General features: G+C 39.7%; 1 protein-coding gene across 3 annotated transcripts in view; it reads left to right on the top strand.

Annotated features, from left to right (window-relative positions):
- The first annotated feature begins 5,325 nt into the window (after positions 1–5,325).
- Positions 5,326–13,176, top strand: part of GRID2 (glutamate ionotropic receptor delta type subunit 2) — a 1,472,825-nt gene continuing 1,464,974 nt past the window's right edge. For all 3 annotated transcript variants that reach the window (XM_026015616.2, XM_072755651.1, XM_026015615.2), the window contains exon 1: positions 5,326–6,229. In XM_026015616.2, coding sequence (XP_025871401.1) covers positions 6,142–6,229 — 88 coding nt within the window. In that variant the 5' untranslated portion in view covers positions 5,326–6,141. The remainder of the gene's footprint in view (positions 6,230–13,176) is intronic.

Here is a 13,176-nt window from a genome sequence, read left to right as displayed (position 1 = left end):
AATAATACCTTAGTAAACTGTTAAGTATTGAGACATTCAAAAAGTAAGCAGATCGAATCTACATCAAGCATGGCTGCCATCTTGTGGGGACAGGATATAATGTAGTGAGGGGCCAATCTCAAAATAAAGTGCGCCTGTTGGGTTACCTCTCTCCACCTTTGCTTGATTTTAATTAATATTCTACTTAAAATTCCACATCAACATCAGATAGAAGAGATAAGAAATCTAAACTAAAAGAGGTGCCCTGTTATATATAACTAATTTTTGCTCTTAAAAGTTCAGGGTGATATAAGTGATGGGGAATAAAGAGTACACTTGATCATGATGAGCACTGAGTAATGTGTAGAATTGTTGAATCACTATATTGCACACCTGAAACTAATATAAAACTATATGTTAACTATACTGGAATTAAAAATTAAAAACAATAAAAATTTTAATATCATGGCTAGTGTATGGATAGTGGAAAAATTTTGAAATCCAAAGTTTCGACTTAAATTAACTTTAATAATAGATAAGTTTGGTAAACTTCTAATATTAACGCAAAAAAAAAAAAAACAACCCTTATCAACAATCTATTTGCAGAATTTGGTTGGGATGTATATCTCGTCGAACAAGAAGAAAACATGATATTGCCCTGACAGGGAAGTCTTCTGGATTTAGGGAAAGTGTTGAAAGAGAGGAAGGGATTAAGAATTTAATGTGGAAGGAAGGAAAGAAGGAAGGAAAGAAGGTGGGAAGGATCACTTGTTATCAAGGATAAGATTTGCACTAGTCTCACAGAAACATAGTTTGACAGAGAAGAAAGTGGTAGGCCACTGCAAGGTTGACCCTTCTCCTCCCCACAAAAAGGAACATGGAATAACCAATGTGAATATGTTACATTAAATATGTGATTTAATGATTTTCTTGAGGCATATTTAAAAGTCAAAAGATGTGTTTTCTAGGTTTGAATCTTTCAACAGTTATCAGTACAATGTCTGTGATTCAACTTTCTGTTTTTTTCTAGAAAATCAAGCATTGAATAAGAAAGGACCTAAAGTCCCATTGATCTTTGAACTTCTTTGATCTGCTAAGTATAAAAGTTGCCATTTCAGCCGCTCAAACAAAATTTGGCCTTAACTTCTCCAACTGAACGTCTCAATTATAAATTTATAGCCATAATTTGTTTTGCCTGCATATGCAGGTAGTCAGTCATTGCCAGCTCATAGTTTTCCTTTCATATTCATATTAATTAAACTTGCAATATACTTAGAATCATTTGTGCGGCTAATCGTATTTGTAATACTAATGATACAATTGTAGCAAATTAGAAAAAAATGATGAAAATGCATTATATTTTTTCTCTGATATTCTTTTTAAAGCTGTTTTTACCCTAATTTTTAAGTAAGCTGTCCCATAAATTTACAGTTTTATACCAAAACAAAATACATCTCTTGAGTCACTGAGTATTACTGAAGTTTTTAAAAACTGACTTGTGTATGTTGAATTACTACCATTGGGACATTCAGTGAGCGCCTGATTTTTAAAGTTTGGACACTGGTATTCTTAGTATTTGTTTAATGTAAAAATGAAAGAATTATATATTATAGGGATTTCCAGTATACTGCTTTCTTTACACACAGTACATGGTACATGATTAAAGGAGCCTGCATATCCCCTCCAAAAATGCAAATTAATGGTCCTCCCAAATTCTGTTCTTCCATAGAACTAACCATAGTTTTTACATCTTAAAGCTGCTTAGATTATCTATCACTTCTTTAAATTGTGGTAGTTTCTCTTACTTACAGTGGGTGTATTTGAAGCCACAGTGGATGCCTGAAACCATGGCTAGTACTGAACCTTATATATCCTAGGTTTATTGCTATACATGCATACCTATGATAAAGCTTAGTGGATAAATTAGGCACAGTGCGAGATTAGCAACAGGAATAATAAAATAGAACTAATATAACAAACTACTGTAATGAAAGGTATATGAATAGGGTCTCTCCCTCTCTCTCTCAAAATACCTTATTGTACTGTACTCACCCTTTTACTAATGATGACATAGTGTGATAAGATGCCTATGTGATGAGAGGAGGTGATGTGAATGACATTAACATTGTGACAAAGCATAAGGCTGCCGTTGATCTTTTGATGTTACAAAAGGATGATCATAAGCTTCCAGACCATGATTACCGTGGGTAATTGAAACTGTGGAAAGTAAAACTATGGATAAGGGGGTATTATCATATAACACAACTCATGCCTGAACTGAATCAACAGTCTCCACATACAGTAAATTCATGACTCATGGTTCTTTTACATTTTTATTCCAAAAATTAATCATTGGTATAACATTTTCGTGATTGGAAGCTTTTTTTTCACACGCACAAAAATACTTTAGAATGCCAAAGTTTTGAATTTCAGTGCATCAAGCCAGATGTATCAGCCATTTCCATATGGTAATACTTGAATTAAAGCTAAGTAGCCTTAAAAAAAAAAAAAAAAAAGCTAAGTAGCCTTAATTAGACTAATAGATAGCCTTCATAAAAAGCTTATATGGAAGTGCAACCACTGAATTTCTTATTTTTTCCCTCTGGAATTTTACATCTAACTTACACATTAAAGAACTTTGTGTCTGGCTAACTTAAGTAAACTAATTTCGTATCCATTTAATTGTATCACAATATGAAATTTTCTAAATAGGAAATATGATTAATACATAATTTTAAAAATGTGTTTAAACTCATATTTCATACAAAAACCACTAATTAGGACTATTTGGTATAGAAATTATTTCAACAGTTAAAAGATTGATTGATATTCTAAAATTTAAATTCTATAAGCCACTGTTGCTTTATTTCTGCATTAACTTTGTGTTACTTTTAGAAAGCTACATCTCATGGTACTATCATCTCTTCTGAATGTCAAGAATGTGCATTTTGATGCCTTTATGGTTTTTGTGATGTGTCATGCAGACTCTTGTAAATGTTTGAATATTGTAACAGTAGGTCTGAAGCATGGCTACACATTTACAGTCCCACTCAGAAAGTTTAAAACGCATTGGTTAGATGCCAAACCCCAGAGATTTTGATTCGATTAGCCTGAAGTGACATTTTTGAAAAGCTTTCCAGGTTATTCCAAAATGAAGCTACCTCTGCGAATCAATAAATGGGAGGATTTGGGAAATAATGAAAATGTTTTGTTCATAATACCCTTGAACAGATTTCCGAGATAGAAGATGATATGAATTGACTATATTTAGCTGTCTCCATGAATGGCATTTATTAAGCCAGGACTGAGCCAGCTAATGTTTTGAATGTTTTGAAGTCCCTCCTAGTTCTCTGATTCTAACATTTTATAGTGTTCTTTCCACGTTAATGGTTATTTCACAATTTTTTTCTTCATAGAGCACATAGTGACTCATCAGATTTTTAAACACCCTTGTGCATAATATAATAGAAGCAAGCTATGGAGAGGTACATCCACCATTCTTTAAAAAAAAAAAAAACTCATTATCTGTAACAACAAAATATGATCCATGAAATCACAACAGAACTCTGTAAGAAGTAAAATGACATCAATAACATTAATATAATCAAATTGAGTACATTTATACTAAGGGGAAAAATAAAAGAATGATCAAAATTGAGACAAATTAATCAGTGATGGCTTCTTGGAAGCACTGATTTATGCCAGATTCAGAAGGAAATGATGAAATCCAAGTCAACAAAGGGGCTCTATGTAAAATGCTGCAGTGAACAAAACATGAATAAACTATGGTCCTCACTCTCCCGGCATGGACCATCAAATTCAGAAGTAGTCCCATCTAATTCTAATATAAAGGTAGCGTGTGCTGTGAGATCACAGAAGAAGGATGGATTTATTCCATATTAAAGGACTAGACATTATTTCATGGTCAAAATTGGAACTAAGCCTTGAAGAGGCAGAAGAAAAAGTGGTTGGGAGGATGGATAGATACCTTCCAACAGAATTATTGACTTAGGTAACAAGATGGTATCCCATTTTCTGGAATGTACAGGGAAAAAAAGTACACAAGATGAATGCAAGAAGGCATTTCACAGAAGTGAGAATGTACAACTATGTTTGGAGACATACTAGCCCAATATACCAGGCTAGAAAGTATCAAGTAAGAAGAAAAGAGGTTTACCAAATATGTAGGTAAGGGAGGGCTCTGAAAGGCTGTTTAAAGAATTTGACATCCACACATCTCAAATAGCAACTTTTCCAAAGGAGTCCAAGTATAACTGAAATAACGTCAGGCCTGTTAATATCTGGCCTCAACTAGTTATTTGGCTGTGTAAAGAAACCTCCAGTCTGAAGTGGGGTTAGACTGGGTATCAGATGATCATTGTAAGATAGGAAGTCACTCACAATTGTCAGGACTATATTTCAAGGATTGAGCGTGCCCCAAATCCTTCCATTCTGGGACTGGGAGGCTGTCATTCAATACTTTTTCAGCTCTTTTCATGGGGAAGCAATCGTCTTCCTCATTCTGAATTTATATACATAGGTCCTTTGTCAATGTACTCAATGTAATACTTGGATCAAATGTTTCACTGAAGCATGTATTTTACTTAATTACTACATTTTTAAAAATTTCAAGTTCTTCATCCGTTATCCTGATTGCCTAAAAATACTCTGGAGAGAGAGAGAAAGAGAGAGAAAAAAAATCACCGTATAAAAAATAATTAGCACGTCCTCTCCTTTTTATAACTTTATAATTGAAATCTCATTAAGAGCTTTCTAGGTCTCTTTCTCCCTTAGTGACCAGGTGTCCCTAATTTGTTTTTATCCACTGTGACTAATTCCAGGCAAAGACTAGAAAAAAAGTCTAATACCTGTTGGAGAATAGCACTAGCAAGGTTAAATAAGTGGGGTGGCTGTTTCAGGTGGCCTTCCACCTCCTACAAAACCAAACCAAAGCAAACCAACACAGAAAGCTTCAACGTGTTTTTTTTTCCTCCGGGAGTCCTGCCTTTTCCTCAGTCCCAGCTGAAGATTCCAAGGGAAATGAGAGCACTATTTTGTTTCTCCCTTGTATTGCAGATAGGGGGAGGAGGTGGTTATTAGAGAGAGGCTCTTCCTCTCCCGGTTCCCCGTCTCCGCCTGCCAGCCCCGCTCCCTCGCGGGCTCGCTCTTCTCCTGGGTGATCCATCTCTAAGCAACGTGGGGCTAGTGCTGAAGCTGCCAGGCTCGCTCCCCGCTCGCTTCCTGCATCCCGCCGGGCGAACCGCTCCTCGAGCCTCCCGCGGCCCGCGGCCGCTCCCTCCTCCGCCGCCCGGCCCCGCGGCTCGCGCCCGGCGCAACTCCCCCGCCGCCGCGCCCCAGCGAACCGGCTCCCCGGGCCCGCCTCGCCGAGCTCCGCTCCCCGCCTCGCGCAGAAAAGGCATTTTCTCTGCATTACTATCTGCATTACCTTGAAGTTCACTTTTACTACCCCTCTTGGAGAGGGCTTTTCTCCCTTCCCTGTCGGAATCTGGCTGCTCCGCCTGGAACCTCCTAATCTTTCCTTTGCACTTAGATTTTATTTTGGCAGCGAGGACAAGTGATTCTCTGCGGGCCGTTGGGGCGGGGGCGGGGGGCGCTTTTTTTTTTTTTTTTTTTTTTGGTTGGGGGAGGAGGAGGGGAACATCCGGCGTGGTGGTGGCGGTGGGGGGGCGGGGGGTCTGTTGGAAGTTGCGGCGGAGCTGGGACTGGAGACCCGCGGCCCCCGCGCAGCGATGGGGATGGTCTGAGCTCCAGCCTCTGCCCCTGCCCGAGAGCAGCCGAGGCTGGTTACATTTTTTGAAAGCCAAACTGCAAACAACTCTGGCGATGCCAAAATTCCCCTCCAAGTGACACGGCTCTGCGAAGGAGGTTTCCTCAGGCTGGGCTCTCGCACTCGCTCTGCCATCATCAGCGACGATTAAAGGCTTTGCTCTTGGCGATAGGAATTTTGACCAAAAAAAAAAAAAAAAAAAAAAAAAAAAAAAGAAAAGAAAAAAGAAAAAGAAAGAAAGAAGAAAGAAAAAAAATAGAAAAAGCTGCGCTAAAGTCTATCGTGACCTCAAACTCTTCGGGCTGGTTTTTAAAAAATATATATATATATATTGAAAGAGAAACCATCCTAAAAGAGATTCAGCGTACGAGGAGATGGAAGTTTTCCCCTTGCTCTTGGTTTTGTCCATCTGGTGGTCTCGAACCTGGGACTCGGCGAATGCGGATTCAATCATTCACATCGGTAAGAAAGGGCAGGTGTTGCCTGTGGGTACCTGGGACGTTGGGGTTCGCGGTGCCTCCCTTGCCTGCCCCCCCCGCCCTCCGTGTGGCTTCTTGGCGCCGGCTTCGGCTGATTGCCCCTTGTCGCTAACCTCCCCTCTCACTTGCTCAGTCCTCCGGCAGGACGCGGATGCTCGAACCTCGACTTGGGCCGTTGTTTCGCGGTGGACCGCGCCGCGTGCTGGGTGCTCGGGGGTCTCGAGTTTGCCCCAGTTGTGCGTGTGTGCGGGGCAGGTGCGGAGGGAGGTGGGCTGAAGTGTGAGCGGAGAGGAGTTTCATCGACTCTACCTTCCATATTCTTTCCCGGATGTACATTTGCTCTATTAAAAAAAATGATATAAATGTATATATATGTATGTCTGTATGTATCTTCAGGGGAGAGAAGAGGTGTCACCTGTGAGGCGAAAACCGGGGTGAGAGGTGGGGGGAGCTGCCTTCGGATCGAACAGGTGGTTTTGCAACGTGAGCGGGCTGCGTTAGCCGCAGCGCTGCGCGGTGGTGACGGGGCGCTGGCGGCGCCCCCAGCCTGCTCTCCCCGTCGCCGTCCTCCCGGCCTTGCGGGACTCGCGCGGAGCGGCCGCGACCGGGGCGGGAGGGGCTGGCGGCGGAGCAGCCGAGGACCGGGGGCCGCGCGCCTCGCGGCTTCGCACACTCGCCCCCCGGCCTGGCTCGGCGGCGACGCTGGCCCCGGGGCGCACGGGAAGCGCGGGGCGCGCGGGCCGCGCTCGTGGGCTGCCCTGCAGACACCCGCCTCGCCGCCGAGGCCTGACTCCACGGAGGGCGCCGAGCCGGCTCGGGGATGCTCGTGGCCCCACCTATTGGCAACCAGACGGGCCGGGACTGGCCGCGGCTGGCGCGGGCGCGGGCGCGGGCGGGGGCGGGGGCGCGGGGGCGCGGGCGGGGGCGCGGGCGGCCGGGGCCGGGGGCCGCGCGTCATTGTCATGCACGGCGCTCGCGGCTTCGGGCTCCAGCTCTCCTCGCTCGCTAATCCGTGAGAGCCGAGTGGAGACGGGCTCCTGCAGCCTTTTCTGCGTTAATGCGACGATTTCCTTTTCGGAAATTGGCGTCCGCGGGCCAGCGAGGTTCATTTACTGGGGCGGAGAGAGACCCCTCTCCGGGACTTTTACCTGCCCGCAAGGCTGGATGGTCTTCAGATTGAAGCGACAGATGGGTCTCAGCATCTCCTTTCGTCCCCCTGCCCCTCCCCTGCCCAACACACACACACACACGTGCACATGCACGCGCGCACACACGCCGCAGAGCCCTGGAGGGGAACCTGCTGCAGGTGGCTCTTGGGCCCGGGCGAGCGGGGCCTTCTGCCTGCCAGCCCCGGCTCCAGGGCACGCCTGGGTCGCAGAGGCTGTCGTGGTGAACATGTCTGCCGTTCCCTGTCATTTGTATCAATAGAACCACACGTGTCTCTGTGTAAGGGGGATGAGGTCAGGATTCGCAGGGCCCTGAGCTTATGCAGGAAGTGAACGAAGCACTAGATAGCTTTTAAGCGCTAGATCACGTCTTGCCTGGGGGCTAACAGGGCCTGTGGGCTTAGAACTTTTCAGGGAGGAATTACGGTCTTCTCCAGGGGCTCCGTAATGTTCTGATAGAATTCAGACCCGAACTGTGCTCCTCTTCAAGAAATGCCCTAGGTTGATGTCCAGTTGTAAAGGACTGGAGCAGGATGCGGATATATATCACCACGTACCTTTACACTCATTTTATGATTAGGGGTTTCTTTATGCCTTATGCTCTTCATCGCTCAGGAGAAAAGGCTTGTGGATAAATGCTTATCTTATTGTTTATTCTGTGGTGTACAGGATAAATTTATTATTTGCAAACACCTACAGCGCTTTGCTGTCCTTTACCAGATGACTACTATTTGACAATGCAGTCTGATCATCTGTTTCTAAATAGAACACAACTGTTGTATTTTTTCCTTTGCGCTCTGTTGTCTGTCAGTATGACATGGCTTACTTATTTATAACCAGACCAAAAAAAAAAAAAAAAAAGGTAACAGTGTACAAATTACATATTTCTTTGGAAAATTAGTTGTATGCATGAACTGTGTATATCCTATTAAAAGGAATACTTATCAGGCAATTTGACTTGAATGCAATTAGCACATTAGGCAAGAGGTTGAGCTTGTTTTATAGGCTACCTCATATTACCATAAAGCTAGCAAATTGATAAATGTTTCAAATGCTTCATATCTTTTATGACACTCTAATATTACTTCCCAAATTAAAAAAAAAAAAAGAAAAAAAAAAGAATGACCAAGACTAATTTGTGTGCAGGTCAGAGGTTAAAAGCCCCTTCTGCTTCCACTTCTGTACCAGCCAAAGTATAATAAATTAAAATCTAAATGCCCATATTAAAGTTTTAAACCATCGGTTAATATTCGTTGGATCAGTTTACCAGGTTGATTAGCAAAAGAGAATTATCTTTAGGAGGTGATTGCCTTCATTTAAATAATTAATGGGAGAAATATGCTTATGGCAAATGTATTATGTCAGGATTTAAGGGATGAATGTGATGAAACTGAAGGCAAAGTGAATATTTCAACTCTAAGGTTATAAGGAGATATGCAGAAATGAAAGGTTTTTCTAGCCTCATGTAGTGTGTTGTTCAAGTAGAAAGTAGCTGCAATATGTAGTTCTGGCAAGCTAGAAAGATAAAAAAGACATTGTTCTAATAGGTTCTTTAAATATTGAACCCTTTTGGTGTTGAACAGAATTATATATAGGAAAACTCCATCCTTCTCTCTCTTTTTTATTTCATGCAGGTAGTTTTTAAAAGTCAATTACATATTTTAAACTCTAATATATTTTATTAAACACATGAGTTCACTACCATGATGAAATATATCATAATAGTTAAACTCCAATGATTGAAGTGGCAGTGTATTTTTTTCAGTAAAAAAATGTGCTAATATCATACACAATTACTTGGAGTTTCTGTTAAATCATATTTCAAGATACTTGGTAATTACATACATTTGTTTAAAGCACATTCACAAACACAGTATTTAGAAGTGAATCACCTCGATTGTGATAGTCTTTGCCCCCCAAAAGAAAGGTCTTTTGATGTATAAAATCTATAATTTTGAATTATGCTTTTACTTTGAGCCTGTGCATTGATTGAGTAATTTCATCAGACCCACATTACTTGATTGCTTAGAAGTTTCCTAATGATCTGCATGCTGTAGGAAGAACCAAAAAATCGTGAGTGGAATGGCAATGATACTGTGTTTTATGAGGCTATTCAAAAGTCGCTCTGATTTATGTAGCTAGAAAGCTCGAAAGTCTTTGAGATTAGCCACGCTGACTGCTATTTTCTTCATACATCAGTCGTTCCACACTCTTTACTCCCTAAACACAACAGGAGTGTAGAGCACTGCTTTAATTAAGCAGGGATTAGGTGGCATTTCCAGTCAACTGCACAGTTTGTGTTTTGCTTCAAATCTAATATGGAGGATCTCATGTTTTAACAGTTTAATGTATGCTCATTTCTTTATCTGCTTCCTGTGCTCACAGAACTGATTGAAATGAGCTATCCTCAGTTATGGATCTCGACAAGGATATGCTCAAACTGTAGTTAGTCATATATTACAAAAATCACTCGCAGAGTTTTGTTGTTAGCAGTCATAGTAAAATGCCTCATGCCAACAGGGAATAGAAACAGACGTTTATTTATGTTTTTCTCATAAGCACATGATACTTTATCCTCTGAGATCATAATCATTAACTATGATATGTTTCAGAAGCCTAAAACAATGCACGGAATATTTTCATCACTAGAAAGTTCAAATTAAAGTACAAAACTGGTGGGTGAATAAAATGTCACCTTGTTGAAAACAATAATAGATGGCAGGTTTGAAGCAACATTTTTTTCATGATTTCTGCACTGAGAAATATGGAATGTAAAAGTATTTCCAGAAGATGTACTGTGTCTTCTACCAACATGTTTCTTTTTCAGCCCTTCACATTAATAGCCCCCAGGCGTCATCAAGAACTCCTTGCATCGAATAAGATATCTCAGTGATTGAAATTATCCCTTTATTATCTGCAGTGGTTGTTTGCTCCCTATGTTATGGATAACATAGAGTGTGAACTTCTAGAGTGTATGAACAATAGTTTATGAATTTAAAGTAAGGGTATACTTTACTGTTCTTTTCTGCATCCTTAATACAGTTATTTGAAGCATAATTCAGATGTGCATTAAGTTAGACAGTGTTATTAATCAACAGTATCAACTATGACATGACTAATAAGCCATTACACTAAGGACCTTTGCTTTCTACTCCAAGTGAAGTGTACACCCAATAAATATCTCCTAAATTGTAATTCAGATACGAATAAAAATTGAAGTTATTAACTTTCAACATTTTAAACAGTAGATGCCGGTTGAGATTGTTAGGAGTGATGGAAGAGGAATTATATCTAATTCTAATTCCTAAGGCTAAGTTTATCATATTGTAATTTTATCTCAAAGGGTATTGTAATTTTAAAACCACACTTTCTAATCTGGAAGTTTTCTTCCCCCCTTCCTTCACTTGCCTATGTTATTTTACTCTTAAAAAGTAAAGTATTTGGTATTGCTTTTGGATTTTCATGATATTTCAGATTATAGACAGCATATTGGTGAGTAGCAATACTTACACAGTTTTACTGCAAATATAATGCTTATTAGAAAATACGTTTATGGCTATAAAGATAGCTTTGCCATTAGGTGTCACTGCATTCTGAGCTGTTCCTTTGTAGTCCTACTTGAAAATCACATGAGATACGTATTTTTTAATTCTCAGAAAAAATGTCATTCAATGAGGTCTATGATGCTGTAAGATACAGTGGTTTTTATTTTCCAAAAAGAATAGGAAATATTATCCCTGTCTTTTATTTTTATAAAAATTTAGTTCTAGGATGTGTCAACACCCTCAATTCTCCAGGTAGATTAGATTGCTAGACTGAATGGTGTAAATTTGTCACAAACTTAAAATACAACAGAAATATATTCTATAATACTTATTCTCTCCATAAAAATCTGAGACACCAAAAATGATACAAATTTGCTTATTATTGCTGCTGTAAGCAAATTAGTGGATGGAGCTTGTTAAGCAGTTTCTTAACTGTGGTAGTTCTGTTTATTCATGGAACTTTTGGGGTGCCAGACTAAATGATGTTTATAACATGAAACACACAGAGCTATGAAATAGCATATACATAAGCACAAATACAGATGTATTTTAAAACAATGTTACCCATTGAGTTTTGTGCGTGATCATATATGTTTTCAGATAATTTTGGTTTGGTAAATAATAAGTTTTATGTAGTGTAACAGTGTCTTCCAAACATATACCACTACCACCACTACCAGTCCCATTGGGCTTGTGTGGTAATTTATACTTTTATAACCAGTATCTGTGGTCACTTAGTAAATTTTCTGTTTATTTAATTTTTTTGAAGAGGTAAAATCTTCCTTCTTGCATGTTCCATTACAAGACTAATGGAGAATGAAATTTAGTTCAACTTTAATCTGATGAATTCGTTTTAATATTAGCAAAATCACATAGAGAATGTAGTTCTAGGTTAAATCAATGAATACTTCATCATATTATTTTAGACCTTGTCTTGCACCAATATTAATTAGAGTAAATTAGTTCAAATAGTGTATTAATGGGGATGACTGGAATTGCTCAGTGGGGAGCATCTGCCTTCAGCTCAGGGAGTGATCCCTGTCCGGGGATTGAGTCCCACATTGGGCTGCCTGCAAAGAGCCTGCTTCTCTCTCTGCCTATGTCTCTGTCTCTCTCTCTGTGTCCCTCAAGAATAAATAGATAAAATTAAAAACCCCCAAAAACAGTGTAATTAAGAATTTAGAGGACAAATAAGCAATCAGATGGATATCTAAAGGATACGGGAAAATACTTAAGTAATTCTGGGATTGATTATTATGTGGATTCAAGTCATTTACATTAGTGAGTTTTAGCATTTGGGTATGGACACAAATTTCAAATGACTGTGAATTACATGCTTGGGGGGAAGTTAGGACATAGTAAAAAATGTTCTGGATTTGAATTTCAAGGGTTTGGGACAAAGTACAAATTTTATCAATGGCTAATTGAGGAAAAATGAAAGTTATCCCTTTAAAAAATATATTTATTTATTTTAGAGAGAGAGAGAGAGTGCTCAAGTGTGTGCAAATGGAGGGAGAGCAGAAGGAGAGGGAGAGCAATCCTCCAGCATACTCCCCACTGAGTGTGGATACCCATATGGGGCTCAATCCTGGGACCCTGAGATCATGAACTGAGCTGACATCAAGAGATGCTCTCTTAACCAACTGAACCTAGAAGCCCTAGGAAGTTACTTTCTTTACTCTTCATTTACTATCAATGCTAAAACAAAATTTAGACTAATTTTCATTTAACCTCTAAAATTATGTGAACTAAAATGAAAACACATTCCTATATTTGAGGAATTGGAAGAAGATATACAATCAAGTGTGGTTCATATAGCTATATCTAATAGCTAGGTTCAGAGTGAATTTAAAAGAAGAAAATACCAGAGGAAATAAATGGAGCATACAATCTTAATCACTCAAATTAAAATTTTGGGGGATATGAACAGGAATTATACATAATATATTTTATCAGATATTCTAGATAACTCCAATGTCAGATTGAGAGAACTGGATTTGTTTTTTGTTTTAGATTTCGTTTTTGTTTTGTGTAGTGTTGGTGCTAAGGTGTTCCGTTCAGAGCTACTCTTGTACCACAATGCTAGTGCTTATTAAGGTTGATGGACGAGTAGTCTTCTGTTCTAACCTGCATAGACTACAATAGCCTTTATTTTATTTTATTTTTTTTAAATTTATTTATTATAGTCACACAGAGAGAGAGAGAGAGAGAGGTAGAGA

This window comes from Vulpes vulpes, chromosome 4 (genome assembly GCF_048418805.1).
Source record: "Vulpes vulpes isolate BD-2025 chromosome 4, VulVul3, whole genome shotgun sequence".
Taxonomy (NCBI): domain Eukaryota; kingdom Metazoa; phylum Chordata; class Mammalia; order Carnivora; family Canidae; genus Vulpes; species Vulpes vulpes.
The sequence above is the reverse complement of the archived record's forward strand: the minus strand, read 5'-3'. Positions and strand labels throughout refer to the sequence as shown.